General features: G+C 42.4%; 1 protein-coding gene and 1 long non-coding RNA gene across 3 annotated transcripts in view; one reads left to right on the plus strand and one right to left on the minus strand.

Annotated features, from left to right (window-relative positions):
- Positions 1-23170, plus strand: part of LOC146432082 (uncharacterized) — a 51891-nt gene that overhangs the window by 26600 nt on the left and 2121 nt on the right. The gene's annotated exons all lie outside the window — the stretch shown is intronic.
- On the minus strand, positions 1542-13095 carry HSD17B2 (hydroxysteroid 17-beta dehydrogenase 2). Of its 2 annotated transcripts, none has more exons than XM_085071454.1 (5): positions 12728-13095; positions 8183-8395; positions 7672-7857; positions 5023-5160; positions 1542-3612 (listed from the first exon to the last, which is right to left on the minus strand). In XM_085071454.1, exons 1-5 carry the CDS (start codon positions 12807-12809, stop codon positions 3254-3256), a joined length of 978 nt encoding a protein of 325 aa, XP_084927580.1. In that variant the 5' UTR covers positions 12810-13095; the 3' UTR covers positions 1542-3253. The 2 variants fall into 2 exon arrangements, with proteins under 2 accessions (XP_084927580.1, XP_084927579.1); XM_085071453.1 differs by lacking the exon at positions 12728-13095 and adding an exon at positions 12294-12598.

Here is a 23170-nt window from a genome sequence, read left to right on the forward strand (position 1 = left end):
GAAACAGAGCCAGAATGAAAAGAGTTATAAAAACAAATTGCCTTGTAACTCACCTTCCATCTCACCCAAGTTGCATATCTTCAAATCAATTCCTCATATGAAGGAAGAATATGGGAGCTAGAGAAATTAATGCAGAGCAGGAGAGTGGCACCCCCAGGACACCAGCCAGGGATTTTGCTTGGTAAAAAGGATCTGCCAGCCTTTACTGCTTGGTCACAACCTGCATTCCAGAGGCTGCAGCAGAGGGATTTGCACAAACCCTGCTCTTTAATCATGATTTTAGCTTATAACCCCTTTTACACTATGCATGTGTTAGTGATATATACACAGCTTGATTACTGGTGGGGCATGAAGTGATGTTTTAGACTATTTATTAGCCTTTTTTAGGGCCACAGCCAATTTCTTCAGTTTCTCAGATGCTTTTCCTCACAGCACATGCATTTGGATAAAAATCTTATCTTTGAAAATAGGTCCAAATACCGATAATTACTTGGGGTTTTTAATACAACAGTTTCCAGTGCTGAAACATCCTCTCTTCACTCCCAAAATATCTCTATATCAGATCAGCCTTTATGGTAAGCAAAGGACCACAACACCCAGATATTTGTCCTCGAGAGCATGAGCCACTGCCAGCCCACACATCCACATGGACTTGCTGGCCATAAATATCCATGATTTGTCCTGCAATTCTGCAATTATTTGCAATGCAAGCCATTAGCAAAAGAAATTTGCTTCTAATACTACAGCCCATTAAGTGACACATAATTCAGTAATGTGTTACAACAGAATTATCTTTAAAACACGAAGTAAGATCCCTGTAGGAACAAAACAATAACAATCTTTGATATCGCAATTATTAGAGACTTGCTAAAATATCTTTGTAGTTAGGTGAAGAAACATAAAGTGACTATTTAGAACAGAAATTTCCTGGGAAATAAAAGTTAAAAAAAATAAAATGAAGTCAAAACTTCCAAGTAAATGCCCAATTTTATATGTGTGCAATGTGCAAGATAATATTCCTATTAGGAAAGTCAGAGGGAGAAGAAAAATTACATTTTATAACCACAGCCAAATCACAAAGCAGCAATTAAAGATTGTTATGGAGATTGCTAGGCAAAGCAGCTGACTGACTGCTAAGACAAATTTCAGTTGTATAATATATAATGTGCCCGAGGGCAAAATTCCAGCCCACAGAATTTACACCCGAATTGGGCGTGAAGGGAACAACAGCCACCTCCATCCACGATGGAGATGGAGATAAGCTCCTCAGCAAGTTCCCTCCCTGCAGGCAGCCAAAATTCACAGGCTGCCACCCAGCACACCCCCAGCTCCACACTCACCTGTCCTTCCAGCTCCCAGGTTTTTGATCCCAATTTGGGATCACATCCTGCCCCAAACAGGACATCAGTTGCCACCTTGCCCATTTTCCCTGGAAAACATCCCCACCCCATTCCTGCTGTGGGAACAAGGGAGGGAATGCAGCACTGATCCCCAAAAGGCAGAAAGGGTGAGACGAGACAGAAAGAGTCACAACCATCTGGTTACTAAATATTACATTTTTTATTATGCATTTTTGCTGACACATAAAAAACTAGGGAAATAGGTAAAGGAAGGAATCGGCAGAGAGACAGAGAGAAAAAGTCTCAGATTTCCTGAGTTCAAAACACTGAGCACACTTCCTCAAAGGAAAGCAAAAGTTTGCAACCAGGGCACTGATATAAACCCACCAGGGGATAAACCTCAGTAGCAAAAGCAGCAATTGTGACCAAATGCACAGGACAGGAGGATTCCCCCACTGGAGCACAGATTCAAATGATTGCCCAAGCTGTCTGAGCATCCTCTGGGCATTTACAGGAGTCTTGCATTGGCGTAACAGACACAGGACAGTGATGGAATAAATACTACAGATGCAAATTAAACAGGGATTTTGTCCAGTTGGGTGCAAGAGCACATCACAGCAGTAGGGTTATGACAGAAGAGTCAGAAGTTCCTCAGAAATGAGAGGAAAAATCAATGTCTACACTAAAGCTCAAAATACGATCACTTTAATTTTTCATTATTGGAGAAGAAATGCATCTAGGACATATGGCCAAACCAGGGAACTTGGGGGGATGAGGATTTATTTCAAAATATCACAGCCTTTCAAAACCCAGGGATGTGACAGACAATGCAAAAAGGGAGTAAAGTAGGAAAAATACAGCTGAGCTGCCCAACCACCTGCCATTGGTGAGGGGTTTATGGTATAGAGCAGCAGGGAGGACACCTGGTGCTCCTGGAATGAAATCAGGGAATTTGAGTGACCCCAGTCTATCAGAAGTTGGATGCTGGACTCCAGTAAAGCCACACAAACACTGACTGGTCTTACAGTAGAGACCACAAACTGCCCCCAAAGAAGAGAGAGACACAAGAGGCCATCATGGGAAATGGGCAAAACCAGGAGTTCTGTGTAAATCCAGACTTGAGCAAGGAATTGTACAAAAAGCAGACTCGACATCAGTGAGATAATTACTAATAATTAGATAAGCACAGGCATATACAGGCAATGCACAGAATGACCCAGACAGATCAAATTAGCAGCTAATACACTCACTATTTCTGTTACAGTAGGAAGGAAAATGTTTATTTCTTCATAAAGATCTTGATCTGTTTGCATTCATTTTTGCCCCCAACTAACTTGTGTTGCTTAGTCTAGCAAAGACAACACACTACAAACTTTAAAACTATACATCACAAAACTTGGGGGGGAAAAGGACAATAATTTCTCAGGTTCAACAGCAACAGAATCAAAACACCAAAGCCCAAACATATTAGGCTGAAGCTGCAAAGAAAAAGACTTGCATTACAGAGTTTTAAGTCTCTTCAACAACAGGAATACATGTAACTTCTTACAAGATTCAAGAAGGTTATTGACTCTCAAGGGGTTTTTGTTTTGCTTTAAAAGAACCTGTTATTCATCTCTGTGTGTGTTGGTGATGCAGACAGGAACTATATAATTTCATGAGGTACCTTACACAGAAAGCAGGATACAAAGACATCAGGAAAACACCGAAATTCCTCCAAAATTACCCCATCTGGGAATAGCTTTCTATTTGAGTTTATCCACTGCTTTTCCCAAACATTACTCTTAACACAAATTTCCACCTCTTTGCAAGGCAGTGCCAATGCAACTTAACACAGACAGCACAACAAGCAGCAGTGCCTTAGAGAATCCTTCCAGCTCTCTCCTCCAGTGAGACAAACACTAGTGGACACCTCAGGGCTTCTTGCTTTCATCTCCTGGTGCTCTCATCTCCCCTGGAGCAGCCCCAGCCCCCAGCACCTTGCTGATGAAGAAGTCGTAGAACCAGAGGGGCAAGCAGCAGAAGATGCAGAGGGGGATGTAGGCACCCTTGCCAGGGGTGTAGAGGCCCTGGGGTCTCCTGGCCAGCAGAGCATGCAGGACAGCGCCCAGCACAGGGGACAGGTCGGGGGCACAGTGGGAGGGCATGTGGAGGAGGTAATTCCTCAGCCCCAGCAGGTATTCCTCTCCATAGGCCTGCCTGGTGTCTGCCGGGAGGTTCTCCATCAGCTCCTTCTCCTGCTTTTCCCACTGCTCAGCTGTGCCTTGTATACCTGCAGTGGCAACATCACAGGACAGCAAGTGGGTTTGGGGCTGGATTTTAAAAAAATTAATCTGTAATTGATAGTCAGAGTTGATCTAAACTGGGTCAGTGAAGGACAAACAGCACAGCTGGTCAGCAGCCAGTGCTTTTAGCTGGAAGAGGAGGAAAAGCACGAGTGCTTTGTGCTACCCAAAAAGCACAAAGTTCATGCCCCATTTGGCTCCCAGCTCTACTTTAAAAGGCTCTCACAGCCAAATCAGCATTTTTTCTTTCTTCCTCCTCCCCACTTTGCCATTCTGTCCCAATTCATTCTGTGGATGTTTCCAATCAGAGTTTGTTAACAACTGAGGACAGACAGGCAAACTAAGATGAACAGGATTCACTTGGGTTGGCCAAGTGCTAAGCTGCCCTTTCACAAGTGACATGAGTATTCCAATAACTGGTTTCCTGAAGGATTAGCCTTCTATTAGTACAGATTTAGAACCATAATTTAATTTATTTTTCCACCCCCATCATGTGGGAATGAAAGCAGGGCCTTCTCCAGTGCAATTACTGCCTAACTACCAAAAATGAAGCATACACATAAAGAAAAGTCTTGAAATAAATATTTACATCTCAAATCCCAGGACTCATTTTTACCCAAAAGCCTGAGAACAGCTAATAAGCAGGGTCTGAAGGTGAAGCCTCAGGCAGGCTCCACTGACCACACAAGGCTGTCAGAGCCCAGAGCCTCAGGGAAGCATTCAGGGAAGCAGCATTTTATGAAAAAGACCAATTTGATTTACATTGGTGTAAAAAATGCTCTGGGCAGGCATGGTTGCAGCGAGGTCATGTGCAGCAGGAGATGAGCCTGGAACCTGGACAGGCTCTGCAAAAAGTGCTCAGTGGAAGGAGGAGGAGAAATTGGAGCAGAAAGCAGCAGGAGCACACAGGGGGGAGGAGTGGAGAGGAGAGAGCAGAGGATATTGACAGCAGGCAAGCAGCATGGCAGGTATTGCTGCAGGTATTGCCATGCAAGACAGAGCAGCTCAACAAAGAGAGCTCTGATATTGAGGAAGGCAGGAGGGACAGGGGGACCTGAAGCTCTCAGGCAGGACAAGTGAGCCATAAAACCCAAAAGGGACACACTGTGATGCTCCCTTTGTCAGCTCCAAGAGAGCTGGAGCCAAGGAAAGGCACCAAGTGCCTCAATCCTGCCCTGCTCAGAGCAAAGCTCTCCCAGGATAGGGGAGGCAGGCAGTGTGCAGAGCTGGAGGGAACATCTCTCTCAAAAAACACTGAGCTTAATTTCCATAACCAACATTAAAGAATGGGGGGAAAAGTCCCACTCCTGAGAATCACCCAGGGCTCTGTTTGAGGCTGCTGAACTACAGGCAAAGAGGAGAGGCAGAAAGAACATCCCGAAACGTCAAACACTAACCTGTTCTGAAGCCTGATGGATGAATTGCTGCAACTTTAATTCCCCATTTGGAAAGCTCTTGCCTCATTACTCCAGAAAACATGGACAGAGCTGCTTTGGATGCCCCATATGCTGCATACCTCGGTAGTGGAATGCCTCCTGCAGGAGCAATAGAAACCTGATAAACCTCAGCAGTGGCTCTTCCCAGCCTTTATTTTCATGATTTAGAAGGCAGATGATAGCACAACCAAAATTATGCCTCTCTCACTGAGGTTAAACACAAGTCAGAGAGGGAATCATTTCTTGCTAGAGGTTAAAAAAGAGTGAAAGTTGTAAATTAAATGTTGCTTACAGCAGTTACGCTCAGTAACACCTGATAAGACACCTTGTAGGGCAGAAAAAATAAACTGGATTGCATTTAAGGGTAAAAACTGCTGAAAGTTATGACTGCTGGTCTGAGAAACAGATAAAGTTTTAGTTCATATAAATAGTGAAGCAGTAGTTTTATGCTCCTGTTCTTGTCACTGTAACACGAATTTCAAGCCCCTACAATAAAGCACAGTTAGGGTAGGTTTATAAACTTCTAGCTTTATAAAGCCAACTTACTTTCCTGCTCTTTCCAGATAGTTTCAGAAAAGCCAGAGACAGTAACCCAAGAGTGGGGAAAACCTCTGGGGACAAACCAAAGCTGGAATCACACCCCATGAGTGACAGGGCTCCCTGAGACCCAGCAGAGGAGCAGATCCCCTGCCTGCAGTTATAGCCCAGCTTTTTCAGTCCCAGAAACATTTGTTCAGGTGGGAAAGCCAAGAGAACACCCATTATATTTACAAAAACAACCTCCCAGAAAACAGTGTCTTCCATGGGCAGACATCTCCTCTGTCCCAAAAACTGGCAGATTGTCACTTGTTCAGCTTTAGAAAAATACGAACATGCTTTAATTTCAGCACATTCTTCTTCTTCAGCCCTCCCACCTCCTCCTCAAGGTTTAAGATTGTCACAGCCACCCCAGGCTGTGCTGGCATCAAGGAGGAGGGAGCAGAATGGACAATCCTTCTCCTTGAGGCACATCCCTCCTTCTCCTGCCTGCATGGGCAGCTGGGCACATTCTGCTCAATGTGTTTGAGTATTGTAAAGGAAAAAACCTCAGGTACAGGGGAATTTTCAGGTAAGCCACTGGTGCTGTTGGGTACTGTACTGGGATAACCAAGTCATCACAGGAGCTGTTTACACAGAGCCATTCCCTTGAAGAAGTCAGGCCAATTATATGTTAATTATTCCTCTGTATGCATCTGAATGAGCTGGATTGGTTTGAGCCAATTGAATCACATACTTTTCTCTCCGAGGTCAGGCTAACCTGAGCCCAGTTAAATGAGCCCTAGAGAGGCAGGAATAGATTCAGCACAACAAGGCCTCACTAACTTTCCCACTAATGTTTTACCAGAGCACCCCCAGACCCTGCACTGAGAGGAAGCTCTTCACCCAAATCAGTCTGTGTGCAACAACATCTCTGCAGGGTCATTATCTCCTGGAAGGGCAAATCAGCCAGCACAGGGACATTCAGCATTTATCTCTTCAAGGCAGTTCAGGGATTCACGTCAGGAATGAAGACATCTGCCCCAAAACACCCACAGTGAGCTCTTCACATGGGTGCACAGAGGAAACAGGGTCTGAAAGGTCCTTCTGGTAATTCAGTCCTGATTTCTCAGAGTGAACAGAAACACAGACATGCAGATGCAGAGCAGATCTGGGGCTATAAAGAGAAAACAGTGTCAGAGCCAGACTGCAGCCACGACCTGGGGACAGCAGGTGACACCTCCACAAGTCACCCCAGCAATCCAGCAGGATCCAGGGGACTCCAGCTGTGCAAAGGGAAATGTGGGAAGCACAAGACACAGTAAATCCCTAAGGGATCTTACAAAATACTTTCCAGCAGCATGACATCCTGCTTCTAGCAGGTCTCATTTTCAAAGGAGCATTCCTGCCCCTCAGCTGTTGGCTACCAAATACTGCATTACTGTGTTACATTGGTTCCTACAGCTCAGCTGTCCTCCTAGAACAGGAGTCCTGTTATAAAAACATACATATATATAGCAAGCATAATTTAAAGGGGGAAAAATGGAAAGCTTTTGTTAATTTTTATAAAAGGGTTTTTTGTTTTTCATGGAAAAATACCACTTTTCTAATAAGTTAGGCCTAAGTGTTTCTAAGATATTCAAAATATTTTTAAAGAAATAGAAACACACAATCTCTTCAGCTCCCAGGTTATCAGCAGATACCACAAACCGAGGTGGTCACAGACTTCTGCCTGAACTTGTTCTAGAAATACCTGTGATGTTCCACCCATCTTTATGGAAGCTCACAAAGTTATCACTCATCACATCTAGAACACAAGATCTCCATTTTACTGTCTTTTTCGTCATGCATGTTTTTAGGCATATTAAACTCCTTAAAGGCTGTTTCCTGGGAATTATCTGCCAGATTAAAAATAATATTTCTGGAAACAGTCTCCCAAACAAAAGGAAAACCTGAACTTATTACCGTAATATTAACTCAATGGGTGTATTGACAAGCCAGACTGACTGACACCTTTCCTGGCATTTTTGCCAAGGAAGTTCATTCACTTTTCTGTTCCTCCAGAACTTTATTTGGTGCTTTAGTTGAGCTCACCTGCCATGCTGGACACGTTCACCAGCCTGCCCTGCGATTTCCGCAGCAGCGGCAAGAAGGTCTTGGACACCTCCACAGCCCCGAAGAAATTCACCTCCATGCAGTGTCTGTAGGTGCTCATGGGCAGCAGCTCTCCATCAGCAGGGAAGCCAAGAATTCCTGCGTTGTTCACGAGACCCCAGAGCCCTGGGAAGAGGAGAAAGCACTGGTCTGCAATACACCAGGGATAAACTCTGTAAGGAGTGCACTGATGAGCTGGATGGTGCCTCCAGACCAAAGCAGAGATGATCTGCAGCTGCAGGTGCACATTCCCCACTCCATGAACAGCCATGACCATTTTCCATGTCCCAGAAAACAGGAGACATGGATGGAAATAGCCCAACTGCCCAAGATTCTGCCCTGGAAATGACCTACACCCCTAAGCCATTGTGTAGCCAACAGTGAAGAGATGCCCCTGCTAAGCTTGCTACATCAGAATTTCAGCTGTAAAGGGGGGAGAAAAAAGCTGTACCTGCATTTTGCACCTTCTCTGAGACTGTCAGGTAGGCCTCCTTGACCTGGGTGGCACTGGTTATATCCAGCTGCAGCACACAGAGTCTCTGGGAACAGCTCCTCCGCAGCTCCTCTGCCCCAGGGCCATCCTCCTTCAGAACCCCAGCAAACACCACAAAACCCAGGCTGTCCAGGTGTTTAGCCAGGGCATGGCCAATCCCAGTGTCACTGCCTGAAAGCATCAAAAAAGCATGGAAAGTGGGTCTGTCCTACGTCAGCATTAAAAAAAAAATATATATAAAATAAATACACGCATTGGAAATCCAAATGTAAACAAAAAGAGGATGACAAAGTCCCTGAAATACATATGCCAGAAAGGTTCAGATCTGAAGTTTGAGGAGTTGGACCTTTAAATGTTCCTCAATGACTGACAGACCATGTTCTCCTGACTCAGAGCTGATGGAATCAGCTCATGCTCTGCCACTGACAGATTCTATGTCTTATGTTATACACAGAGAAGAAATAAAACCCTACTTTGGTTTTATACAAATATTCAGACTGAAACCTGATAACAAAAGTATCTAAGAGAAAAAAGAACCCCACACTAATATTTTAATTTGAAATCTCCGATGGGCAAAACAATTATAGGACACTGGAATTCAAATTATTGGGTTCTATTTCTTCATTCCAAGAAGTAGCATCATTTTATCCACACATCTACCACACAGATCCCTCTGATAAGCACTTTTTTATTGCAGACTGTAACCAAGCCAAATCTAAGCAATGTTTCTTTACCTGCAAAGCATTTCAATGCTTTCAGAACCTAAGAAAGCTTTCAAATGGCATTTTTGTGCTAAGTCAGCTAGTGAATTGATGCAAGCTTGCATCAGAATTTCTCTTATCCTCTCTGTCCTCTTCCAAACTTATTCCCAAACTTTAGCTATACAAAGCAATGATCTGACAGCTGCAGAAAGCACTCAGAGCAAACACACAATGGTGTTTGGGATCACAGCTGGGCAATTCTTCCCAGCAGGTACCAATGAAGAATATTTAACAAGTAATTAGATTCATGAGTCTCTCCCTTTGACACAGCATTTGGCTGCTGCTACAGAACAAATCAGAGAATGGTTTGGTTTGGAAAGGACCTTAAAGATCATCCCATGATGATCTTGCCATGGGCAGAGACACCTTCCACTGTCCCAGGGTGCTCCAAGCCCTGTCCAGCCTGGCCTTGGACACTTCCAGGGATCCAGGGGCAGCACAGCTCCTCTGGGCAATCTGTGCCAGGGCCTCCCCACCCTCACAGGGAACAATTTCTTCCTGTTCCTGAGTTTATTAAATTAATCCAGTTTTTACACTGTGAAACATCAGCCTGTTTCCCAACACTGCACCCCACCCTCCACTGTAGCTCCAGCAGAGCAAAGCTCCTGGATGCTGCTGAGCTCTGGGATCCATGGAGGTATCCCAGGACTTGAGTATCTCCTGAAATAACAATTTACTACATCAGTGTTCAATTTCCAAACGCTGGAAATCTGAATGTGAGACAGAGGACTGGAACTCCTGCCAGGTTTTTTACTATTTTCTTGTTTGTGAATGAGGTGCAATGCTCCCTACTTAACCCTACCATGAACTTCTGAGGGTTATTCTGTGATTTTGGCACACCAAGGAAGATATTATCAGTTACTCACAGGTCTGCTCCTACATTCAAAATATGTAGTCAATAGAATTTGACTGCCAAAGAGACTCATCACAATCATGTTAGATTTAATTTCTGGGTTCTGTCTTTTAACTGGGGCTTTAGTCCTGAAAGGTGGAAAATATTAATTCCAGGTGACTTGGAGAAAACATGTACTAAATGTCTGGATCAATCAGTGCATCTTGAAAAAGTAGAAGAGAATTATTCATGCTCTATTTAACTCTTAGGGGAAAAAGAAAAAAGCACCAGCTTTTTGGCATTTTTGGAGTCTGCAATTTGCTGAAGATGCACCAGAGCACTACAAATATCACATTAAGCATCTCCAGTCCTGACCTGACAGAACAAACCTGCATTCTTTGAATTCTCTAAAGAGACATGAAGAAGCCTGCAAATATCCCAGATACGACAGATTTCTGGGTTTGGGGGTGGGGTGACTTTCCTCCATTTTCTTTTAGTGAAAAACCCTACTTTTAGATCAAATCCCTCTTCTTTCATCATTCCCAGCAAGTACACAGCCACAGCTACATATTACCTAAGTTTTACAATGCAACTTTTACTTGAAAATGGGCAGAATACAATGCAGAACTTGGGATGGGCACAGCAATCCCAAGAAAGCAATAAAATTGTTTTTATCTTTGCCTAATGCTGGGTTTGTCCCTGGTTTTTTTTTTTCCTGAAACAACTACGATTTGAGTTTCAGACCTGTTATTGAAGTCCAGAGAAACTTTACTCTCCAACTCCTAGAATTCAAAGAGTAGTTAGGTCTCAACAGGGAAAAAAAAAAGATAATTCCCCCCTGACCACATTCTTACTTCTGTGTTCAAAATAATTTGTGGATTATGATAAGATTTATTATAAGGAAAGCAGTCCCTAATGACTGTGACTGAATCATTACTGAGAATTTACAATTGACTCATGCTGAACAACAAGAGTGGAAAGACCAAATTAACTGGAGAAATTCATCTCACTGCACACAGAGTAACCAAGGACAGAATTTTACAATTCCTGTTAAGAATATCACAATCAGAGCAATTTAACCAGATCACATGCTGAGTAAAACTTCTGTTTCAGTTGATGGAGGGTTTGATGGATTGATTGATTGATTGCACAGGATTCCAATAAAGACAAATAAGAGCCTCCTCAAACTCCTCAGCTGTCAGAGATGTCCAAACTTGCATTTCTTCAGGACAGCTGCAGCACAGGTACAAAGAAAGCACATTCCCTTACTGGACTGTACCCAAATGTTCCTCACTCCCTTACACTGCTCTAATTCAGATTCCACACAGCAGATCAGCTCCCAGAGAGTGCTTTTTCCTCAAGATTTGCAGCATTACAAAGAGCAAGGAGATGCCCAAGTGCAAACACATCCCCTGAGTCTGCAGGGGTGGGAGAGGATTGCTGCCCATTCCCCCCTCCAACATCCATCTCCATCTGACACACCTGCAGGGAGAAACCCAGCAGGCAGATCAACTGCAAGGGGAGAGCTTGCTGCTGATCTTCTCCTCTCTCAACTTTTGTATTTAATCCTGTGTTAAAGATTGCTAGGCAAGTCTAAATTATTTCCAGGTGTTCCTATAAAACAAGACGAAATTCTGCTAGAAATTGCTATAAAAAACAAAACAAATTAATTCAGCTTTGCAGAGGGGAAGAAAACACCGAAAATAAAACAAAACTCAGCAATTTAAGAGTGCAAGAAGCAGTCGGCAGGCACTCCAGTTTAAAGGTGTGATTAACACTAATAAACAACATCTAAATAAACAACACCTGAAGTTTTAGAAGAAACAGCAGAAAAACCACAAAACTACAAAAATGCCATCCCTGCGAAATAAAAGTGGGTGTTGAGCAGATCAGAGTGGTAATAGAGACTGAATTAATTAGCTCCAAAGTTTCCCTGCTAGTGAAGGGAATTACTCCCTCCCGAATTATTTCGGTGTTTCAAAGAGATGGCACCAAACCAGTGTCCTGAAATATGTGCATGACAGGCACAGAGTGCACTGTGTACACACACACACCCCGAGAGACAACTGTACATCCACAACCAGCACTAGGAATTCGAGTAAACAAAAGTAATGTACGAATGCTGTGCTCTGTGGGCTCCCAGGAATTAACATCTCTCTTAAAAAATCAGACCATCCTAAGTATTCTATATGCTTCTTGCGCCGGTTTATTTCACAAGTAGGTCTGAAAAGCTACTTGTAAAGATTAAATGAGACACTAAAAAAATAATGGCATCTATTAAGATGCTTTTCTGCTTAATTTCGGAGCACTTATTTACCTGGAAATAAACATCTCTGCTGAAGCAAATAAAACAAGCAGAAAAAAAAATAATAAAAGGAACTCTTACAAGCATGCACTAACCCGAGGACACAAAGTTTTCCAGCCCACTTGTGAGAAAGGCAGTTTTGTTTGTTCCAGTGCACGGGCAGCTCCTTACCTGTGATGAGCACGGCTCTGTCCCCCACGGGCAGCAGGTCCCTGTCCCCCAGCAGCACCGAGCAGACGAGGCACAGAGCCACCAACACCCCCAGCGCCCCTCCAGCCCCCAGCACAGCCACACTCAGCAGGGTGGCCAGCAGGCTCCAGAGCAGCACCCTGGCTGTGGCCAGAGGGCTCCTCTGGGCCCTGCAGAGCACGGTGACCCCAAAAAGCATGGTGACACCTGCACAGAGCCACCCAAGGGGGCTGCTGGCCGGAGCATCCATCAGCACTGCCAGCCCACCCCCGGCTGGGTGGAAGCAGGTATTGCTAAATGCAGAGTGTTATATAGGAGCAGGGGGTGGGGCAGAGAAAGGGGACTCTGTTTAAAGGTTTGACATAATCTCACTTACCCTTGGCATCAGCAAGGAGCAGGAGCCTTCCTTTCCTTACCTTTCATTCCTTCTGCCTGACAGCTCCACCTTCTGAACAATGTGCTGTCTGGATAATGATTGACAGCACTGGGAATGGACATGATGTAGCAAGCACTGGCTCCAGGAAAAAATTTAACTGCTGTATTTTTTTTTTATATCTTTAAAGTATGCTTTCCTAGACAGTGAGGAAAGGAACAGTTTACTTTATGAGGAATAGTTGGGCTTTTATGCTTAAAAAACTTAGGGTGTAGTTTCAGTGGAACTGGTCTTTGATGGGCAGTGACAAAAATGAGTCAGGCCAATGAGATTATTTAATCTCTGGAACCCAAATTGTCTTGGGCTTTATCACACATGGGTAACCCTCCTCTTTCAATAAAAAAAAAAACCCAAATTACCTTCCCTGTTTTAGTGCCCACCTTTGCCTATTTACCTACTCCACACTGAGCAAATACCTTCAGCAAATTGACATTCAGGGGGTGCTGGTTTGCCATTAGGGGCACTTTGTTAGGTGAACACAGGTAACACCTGAGATCCACTCTTCAGCTGAGCTCCAGTGATGAATTCACCTTGGTTTTGACAGGAATCACTGGCTTGATCCCCACAGCAAGTTGTGGGGGGGAAAAGTAATCAATTAAATACATTTGAGAGATTTAACACCTACTGTACTGCATTCTGAAAGTCACTTAAACAACAAAAAATATTTAAAATCCAGCTTGCCCCAGGGATTGAGATACACCTTAGGCATGCATATTTAACCCTGTTTAAAAATGCCTGGTAAGTGATTTGAGAGACAAGCCCACATTACCACAGAGCCAGCTAACATGGTGTAGCTGGTTTTCCAAGACAATGGAGTGCTGATCTATCTGATTTCAGACTCCAAAAATTGAAGTGCAGGGTGCAAACCTGACATGAAACAGAGCACATTTCCATTCCATTATGCCTTTGGGGTTTTGAGTGATTACAAATCTGTTGAATACACACTTTTCCAGCCAGTGAAAATGTTTACATACCTCTGCAGGTAGTTTACATCAGAGATGAGGTCACTTTCTGAAAGGAACATTACCCACAAGGTCTGCTCATCATTCATTACTCTTGTGAACACTCATCCACCCATCCTCCCACCAGTGCACAAAAGGAGAAATATTTTCCCTTCTCTTTGCCATTTGCTGCTTCTGCTTTTATTAGCAAGCTGCTCTTGAGGTCAGTTATACCTTGCAATCCATCCATTCTGGCATCTTCTTAAATATTTTCCTGGGGAATTTTGTTCTCTCCATCACTGGTCTTTGTCACATGATTTGGATGATCCTGGCATTTAGAACTTGTGCTCCCACACTTGAGGATAGAGCAGGATGGAGCTGTTCCACAGTGGGATGAGGGCAGAAGGGATCACCTGCAGCCTGAAGTTTGCCCTGGCTCCCCTCAGCCTGCAGGGATGGGACAGAGGTGGGCAAGGGGCCATGCTGGGGTGGCCACCATGCCTGGTCCCTGCAGAACAAGCTCCAGGAGAGTCCTCCTCTGCTCAAGTCTCCCCTAAAACTGAAATGTGCTCTGTGCACATCCCTCCCTCACACACATCTCAGGGGTGGGGATGTTTGGGAAGCTGGGATGCCACAGGCATTCCTTACCCACCCACTGTGTGCACAGACACAGCACCTGCTGCACCCACAGCCCTGCACAACAGCTGTGGGGCTCACTCTGTCTGAATCAATGCTGAGTGTGTAATTTCAGCACAAAACACAACCACTGAAGCCTCCTTTTAACGAGAGGCTGACCACGTGTTCACCCTGGTGGGTGAATAAAATTCCATGTCAGTGCATGGATCACACACACCAGAAAGGAGGTTATGATCTCCACTGGCTGAGAAATGCTGACATGAAGCACCCACTTCACAAAGCCTCTGCACTTCCTCTGACACCAGCAATGACAGATTGCTGCTTGAGGGCTTTTCAGCACAATTTTGCCACAGGGTAAGTTTTATCATCCTGTGCCAACTATTACTCCTGAAAAAGCACCTACTGTCCTCTCTACCCCTTTGGGATGTCTCCAGCTCTAAAAGCTGTGCAGTAACCCAGGATTGCAATTGAGTTTGCATTTTTTCCTATTTCTCTGTGCCTTTCCTGTGCTCACTCCATGGTAATCAGCAACATGAACAGCCAGTCTCTAAAAATTCAGCTTCTCTTCCTTCAAATCCCACAGTCCCAGCACCTTTCACCTGCTGTAGCATCCCTGCAGAACACTGTCCTCAGGACAAAGCAAGGACACCTCCAGTGTGCAGCATCTTTATCAGAGACATCACACTGTTGACTCCACGTTCCCATTCTGGAGGCTAAATCACATTTTCACAGATATCCACTTACTTCCTCCCCATTTCTTGAAGCTTTTCTCCTGTCATCCTTTGCTGGCTCTACGTTTTTCAGCCTGTGCTTTTGATTGCTGTTCTTAACACACAAAAAAATAGGGCAGAAGAAAAGTTCAGGTTTCCCAGTTCCTTTGAAATGTGATGAAGCTGAGCCTGATCTCAACTTCTTAGAAATACACCACCAAGCTCTTTTTTGGCTCTGCCTTGGTAATGAGCTCTCTTCTGTCTTCACTTTCCATGGCTTCCTTTTGAGTTCAGTAATTTTCCTGATGTTTGTAATTTTTTAAAACCCTTGTGGATTTCCACCATAGTAGAAGCTTCCAGTTCAACCACGAGGTTTTCAGGCATGTCTGTTACCTCATCCTGCATTGTTTTTCAATTCTTTGGTCCTTTTTCCCATGGGCTTTCTTTTCACTTTCCAGTAATTTACTAGTCAGTATTTTTTTCCTTTCAGCATTTTGTCTTCATCCAGAACTACCACGTGTCATATCCAATAGCTGCTGTCCCAGCTGCATACAACTGATATTCTGATTTTCTCCTGTCCCAAGTGGAACATCAGTTGCACTGTTTAGAAGCATGGAGTGCTTTTTCTACTCATCCAATCTCTGTTTCAGCTTTCTCTGCCAGTCACAGATTTTGTTTTTCATTTCAGGTTATAAGTTCCCCCAGAACTCTTCAATTTACTATTTTGTCTATTTTCCCTGCTGATTCAGGCTTTTTCAGCTGTGCAAGGTTGGAAAACTGTGGCTCCTGAGAGCTCCTGCTCCGTGTGCTCCATGTGTTTTTGTGGTTTGGGTAAGGACTCTGCATTTCAGGTTCTGTAGGGAGGCTCTGGGATACAAGGCTTTTCCTGGAAAATAATTTCAGCTTAAAACAGGTTGGAATCTGTTTCAACAAATGAGTCATTAACCGAGACAGAAACAATATTCTAGTGGGTAAATGCATACAGGAGCAGAAAAAAAAGGAAGAAATTGCTTACTTTTATTGCTGAAGCTTCTGAGAGAACATAAACACCTTCATACATCTGGATTTTGGTGGACTAAATGGCTAAACAAACACTGGTCAGGATGTCAGTCCTGGATGCAGAAACTGTTGAACTTCCATAAACAAAATTCATTTGGACAAACAGATTTTAATCTTACAAATTCTGCAGAACTCCTGCACAAAGGTTGAGATAATCCTCTTCCTTCAGCCTATTCTCTTGACTTGAAGCACATGAATTCTCCCAGTAAAGACAACAAAACCATTACTCTGCCTCAAGCTGCAAAGGCATCCAAGTACCTTTGTGAATTAAGATCTCTGAACTCACAGGCATGAACTGAATTAAGACAAAAAAGGATTATGTACAAGTGAAAATAAAGCTGTTTAACCTCACTTTTGTCTTCAAACTATTTATTTAATAGACCCTTAGGGAAAATAATTCCTGTCAAATAAAGTGTATACCTATTAAAGGAAAGTAGGAAATATCTTTTACCTCTAAGCTGCTGGAGATTCTGTTTTTGGAAATATAATAATGGTAAATATTATTTTTATCTCTGTCAATTCAGAGAGCAACAACAGATCCTGAAGATTATCCCTTGGCAATGAATAAAAAACTTTAGCCCATCATCATCAAAATTCAATACTAACAAAAGACAATAATAATAACAACAGCAACAACAACAATTTCCTCAGCTAAGTCTCCTATTATTTTCTCAAATGTAAGAACCTCAGAGTGAAAAATGTCTGTACTGATGGCAAATCTGTACCTGTAAATTAAGCCAAGGGCTGTAAGTTCTCCCTCAGTATTTAAAAGAACTCTAATCACCCTTTGCAAATTTTCTTCAATAGACAAAACATCTTAAATCAGAGAAATCATTAACATTATGAGCACTCCTTTGTATTTGCAAGGGAGGTTTTCTCCTCGAACCCTCCAGACTTCCATGTATCTCCAGGCTTTCAGGAAGAGCTAAAAGGGGATTACACTCTTTCCAAAATGAGTCATTTTTATCAACCCAATTGTGATTATTTTCCAAGAAAAGGACAGAATCAGAAAACCTAAAGGCAATTAGGCACTCTTTAGGAAGGTAGCCAAGAATCATCTGTAGGTTATCCTCATGAGAAATTACACTTGCTTGCCTTTTTCCTGTCATCCAGTAACATGAAACAGTTTTCACAGAACCATCAGGGTTAGAGAAGAAGAGATACCACTTTATCTTAGAGCACTTCTCTGACAGCACAGACTGTTCCCTAAAATTTCCTCCAGTATATTCCAAGTAACATTCCAGCCCTGCCTAGGACAGAGCACAGCACAGAGGTGCTTCAAAAAATGAGAAATAAAGACATAAGCTGTGCTCTCAACTGGAAGTTTAGTCTGGTTTTCCAACTAGATTTTTATTATACCTCCCTATTCTCTTCCCTTCTCTGCAGCTTTGCCTCTCTGAAGTTAATGGCAGCATCTCTGTGCTCAGAACACAAAGGATTTTCACATTTTCACAGCCCACAGCCTGATCATTTCTTTGCAGGTGTTTCCTGAAATGCAACTGCAGTTTTGCCTGACTTACTTCTGATGCTTTCCCCTAACCACAAGTCATATTAACCATATCTATATCAGATCAAAAACACACTTTGCATCATCTTTCTGTAATTCTTCCTCCTGAGTGTCTTCAAGGCAGGCTGGAGACACATGTGGTTTACATCCAACCTTTTCCATACATCTTAATATTAATCCTCAAAATGTTTTCAAAGATTTAGGTATTATCTATGCAAAAGTCACATATTTTTTGGTGTAGTTAAATTCATGAATAGCATGGTAAATAGAGAGGAAAACCAGAAAATTAGGCAAGCACAGTAATCGAAATTCTGATTAAAACATGTGTGGACAAACAGAGAAACTGTCCCCAGAACAGAGTCCCTTCAAAGTGGGGGGATTTACAGCATAACTTGTCACTCACTGTAGATATCAACAACATCAGAAATTAATCACATACAACTTAGAGCCCCAGAACACCTCTGAGTTTCGAGCATGGACTCTGCAGAGGGGATGAAGGAAAATGGGTGGCAGCATCTCCTTGCTGTCCCTTGGGTCATTAACTGTGACCATCTGCCACGTGCCTTCCCTCCATCTGCAAACCCTTACCAACATCCCCGCCTCTCAGCAGCAGAATTCACTTATTTTTAGGTTTTCCTCAGAGTTACATCAGCCAGCCTTTGAGATGAACGCCAAAGCACAATGAGATGAAGAACGAGCTGTGGTTCAAAAATCATGAAAGCACCAGCCATGACAAAGTGTCACCTGCCCTGGGCGCGCTCTGTTTGCTGTCACTCGAAGGACGAACCCCTCAATCCCCAACGCTGAAGCCATGTGTTTGTCCTGCTGAGGAATTGTGACCTCACTCTGGGTGTAATCAACGCCTGACATTGTGGTTTTGATGGAGTGCTATGAGCAGGATGTCCCCAATTTCCCCTTCAGTGCTGAGACTGAAGGATGTTCCCATTCCTGGTGTTTTTTGGCCGTTTTTGCGCTGCTCGTGAACTGCTGCAGTCATGTTTGAACATTGTCAGGAGTGACTTGGTGACAGATGATCCTCATCAGGGGACAAACGACCCCTCAAGGTCCCTGTCAGGATCTGTGGGAGGTTTTGATGGTTCTGTGGCAGACAGCATTTTAGCTAAATGGTGTTTTTTCTCTCAGCAATCTACTGACTATGGAAAAATCTCTACATTCAATGTAATTTTTGGATGTTTTGCTTCCCTTTATTATATTGTCCATCTTAAACATTTTTCATCATGCAGTAACCTTAACCCTGACTCAAAAACTGTTTGGATGTAAGCGAATTTAATCCCATTAAAATCACTATGACTATCCACACATAAAACCACACAGATGATTTAATAGGTTGCTGAATGACAGTTTTGAGACCCATTAGGCCTAAATGCTCCCCGAGAGCCCAAACTCCCAGACACTTATGCACATTCTGAAAAATAAACACAGATATTCACAGGCAAGTAAAGGAAAGAAATCTTCACAGCCATGTTTTTAAACATGCACACCTGCAGAATTAGAGTCTGCCTTAAAGACCTTTCCCACCTGGATTTGAGATATGATAATCAATTCATGCAAATGAACCTACACCATAAAAATATTTATTTCACTTTCCAGGTGACACAGCTACCAAGTGTAACTTCAAAATTAACTTCACCAAGTTTTAAAGTCAGCATTAAAATATTGTCAAGCTCCAGGTGGAGGTCATTCCCAAACAGGCACAGATTCTATGGGGATAAGTCTGCACAGGCACTTCAAATAATCATCCCTTGTAAGGGATTCCTTCCTGAGCTGTGCAGAGTTCATAACTTGTTTTATTAATACTGTAAATTATTGCTTCACTTTCATTTTTAATTCCAAAACAGTTATTTAACAATATATACGACAGCCTCAGGGCAAACCTCTCTCTCTTGGAGGCATGCAAACTTTGCTAGAATCACTAAGGGTTAGGCAGGCGTAGCTTCAAAGGCAGATTTGGGACCTATAACATTAATTCATCCACCAAATGGAGCTCCAAAATCCATTAAGGAAAAATAACTAGTAACCATCTGTCTTTATTCATCAGGCTGAAAGCAGTTAATCAAACCTAGTGGACATTTTTACTTTCTTCTTTCTCTCTCAACAGCTTTGAACACAGATGCAGCCTTTCCATAATTAAGCTGAGCATAGTAGCTCCTAGACAGATTAATTCCAGAGAGCTTGTCAAAAATGTCAGACAGCAGACAGGTTCTGTGTCTTGTCCCTGGGATTTGTGGGATTTTTATGTTTATATCTACATATATGGGCAGATTCAGAACACAGTTATTAAAATTAATAACCCTTTATAGTTGTTAACCCATTCTCTATAATGTGGTGGAGTTTTTCTCCCTCTGTTAGGGATGCAGGTCAGGATAGGACCTTGGCAGTGAATAAACATCTCCAGGAACTAAACTGAAATATGGGATGGAAATGGGCACCAGAGTGCAGCTACTTCTGCTCACCACTGAGCCACACTGGGAACTGAGGGGCAAAAATCTCTGTAAACACATTGACAGTGTTCTGATCAAGCTAAAGATGTCACAGGAGTTCTAGTCTAACAGGCTGGAATATCATTAAATAGTTCATGCCTAACAGACATTCCAGACACGTGCTTTTAGGAAAGTTCTCAGTTTCTATCAACTTTAAATGGATACACATGAGTATCCAAAGAGGCTTTTAGTTCTCAATTACTTTTAATAACGAGCTCATATGAAGGTTTGATTCCCTTTTTCTGAGTTCTAACATTTTAAAGCAGAGAGTTCTTAAGGATTTTATGTTACCTGTTAAATATTATGTTTTTTCAATTTAAGTCTACAGTCAAATTTATGGACTGAAGCTAGGATTTAAAATTACCTAGGAGTAATTTTTGCTTCCTTTGAACTGGGTTTTTATTTTTAAAGAAAGTAGAAGATCACGTCAAATATATCTTTGAGCTGATAAAATAAGAATTTCAATGTCATTTAAAAGTTTAAAGTTTAAAAGTTCTAAGACTGATAACTGGTTACAAAGAAGAGTCAATTGCAACTACATTTGATAAAATAATGCAGCTTGAAAATGAGATGTGCCAAATAATGTGAGATGGTCCCAGAGAGGCTGTAGCAGAGAAATTTTCCAAGTAGTCATTAAAACTGGACCACAGGAAGTGCAGAGGGGAATCACTAGATATTCACCAAACTTCACTAGTCAAATTCAAACGAAACTAAAAAATTTAGATGGAATATGTTTGTATCCTTAGGAGTATAATTTTTCCTCCATATGTTTAACTGCTGATAACTGATGGAAATGAGGGACCCATATGTATTTGGAAAAGTGGGAAAGAATAAAGTACCTTTATATACCAGACTCTACAGCAGAAAATAGAGCAAAAAGAGGTATTTTGAAGAAAAACTCTGTTGACACAATCTCTCTTTCAATGGCACTTCTTTCCACAGCATCACTGGATCAGAAAGAAGTATAAGGAATGTTTACATATCTACATATGTAAATTAGCAGATACAGGTGGAAAAAAATTGCTTTTACACCGAAGGACAAGGAAAGAAGATATTACTAATCCATGGGAAATATGCCAAAAGCATGAATAAAAAGGTTATTGTATGAAGATTTTGCCCATGGCCAACTGGTGACACACCTGGCCCCAGCGTTGATGTACAAAGTGTTTCCTACACACAAGATAATCCTCTTCTATCTACTTTATCTGATGTTATCATCCTCATTTGGTTCATGTCTTTTATCAGAAACAACATTTCAGCATTGATAAATCCAACCACAAGTACTGGGGAGAAATAAATAAAATTTTTTAAATGAGGGGAGTTTAAAAATTCTGAATGTGAAGCTCATCCTACTCTTCTGTTGAAGGCACAGATTGTTCCAACTTGAACCAACTTGCCATCAAAACAAGTCTCAAATCCAAGATCTTCACTGAGGCACGAACTGTACCTGCATTGCAGCAGAGGCACATTGAGCTAGAATTTATGGACAGAGCAGCAGTGAGATGCTAATCCAGGTGAGGCTCCTCACAGGGAGCTGCTGTGCAGAATTGCTCCAGGTTGTTTCCCATTTCTGGGAGGGATTATTTGCACCCAATTGCAACTCCAAGTCCAGTTGGAAGGAGCTGGGTGAGACCCTGTCACCCACTGGGTCCCCTCTGAGAACTGAAGTTCCATGCAAAATTCTGGATTTAACCAAGAGAGGTCAAAGAAGAGACACCTCACAATGGAAAAAGTACAAAGCTGAGTCTCCAGTGAGTATTTTTAAGGGCTAAGAATCACAGAATCATTTTGGTTGGAAAAGAGTCTTAGGATCATGGGATACATGACAGACATTGGTAACACTGGAATCTTTAAAACTGGAACTTTATACTCTGTGAAATTTTGTGAGCATGTTAAACAGCTGCTGCAGCCTCAAGAGACTAAAGCACAATCCAGCCTTGCACACATCTGCACAAACACAAATGCATTCAACAAATTATCCATGAAAGTGAAAGTTCACATTTACAGTAATGCAAGACAGAATATTGAGGGAAACATAAAAACTTCTAATGAAAAGCCAAGAAGTGGCAACAATTATTTTCATCCATTCTTTTGAATGCCATCACATACTTGGGTGTAGTCCTGCTATAAATATGTCTTTTTGTAATCTCTAAAATCTCTAAAAGGTCATAGAGCACAGAAAGCTTTTATAAAATCGGTATTTATAGCAAAGGATCTTGAAGACTCAGATGAATTGTGTGAAAGGTCTGCATCTGGTACCTTACCTGCAAGAGGACAGTTCAACTACTAAAAGAGTCAAAACTGGACAGCTCAATCACCCAGAGACTTCAGCAAGTGCAGCTGAAATCCAACAGTCATAACTCAAAGGCTGCAGCCACAGAGGGAAAAAAATTACTCTGAGGAGCTTTCTTAGAGTGCTGCTGTGCAGCCTCCAGCATCAGGCACTAAACAAGCTGTAGCCACTACATGTGAGCTGCACTCTGTAGCATTCACTTACAGATGTTTAATTTAGCTTTCATTTGCATACTAAATATCCCTCTATTTACTCCACAAAGGAAGACAGTAAATTCAAAGTTTGTAACCCACAGCACCTTCTTTCAAAGATATCAGTCCATGATAATCACTTCAGTTATTATGGCCAGAAGCAACAGTCAACTTGTTTGGGAAATTCAGTAAGTCAAATAATCTGATCATTCAAATTTTAAGAAGTCTAAATTATGGAATACATGTTAATGATGTCAAATTGCACCCAGATTACCCATAAAAACTGGATTTGGTGTCAGCAGGTATTAACTGAGATTTACTTTTAAAGTGTAAACTAAGGAGATGGAGCTCTGCCTCCTTGTTAAGCCCTGCTTGGATTGTTTCTTTCTGTACCAGAGATAATGAGGGGAAAGCTTTCCAACAGAAATGGGAGGAATGATTATAGCCTCTTCTCACAAGGGACATCCCAACTTTGAAATTCTCTTCAAGTTAATAAACTTCAGGACACGAGGGGAAGTGCATCATGAGCAAAACCCTTCCCAACCAGGCAAAAGCAGAATGACCCATTTGCACACAAGACTTGGGGAG

This window comes from Lichenostomus cassidix, chromosome 11, assembly GCF_008360975.1.
Source record: "Lichenostomus cassidix isolate B80296 chromosome 11, HeHo_3.0, whole genome shotgun sequence".
In the NCBI taxonomy this organism is placed as follows: Eukaryota; Metazoa; Chordata; class Aves; order Passeriformes; family Meliphagidae; genus Lichenostomus; species Lichenostomus cassidix.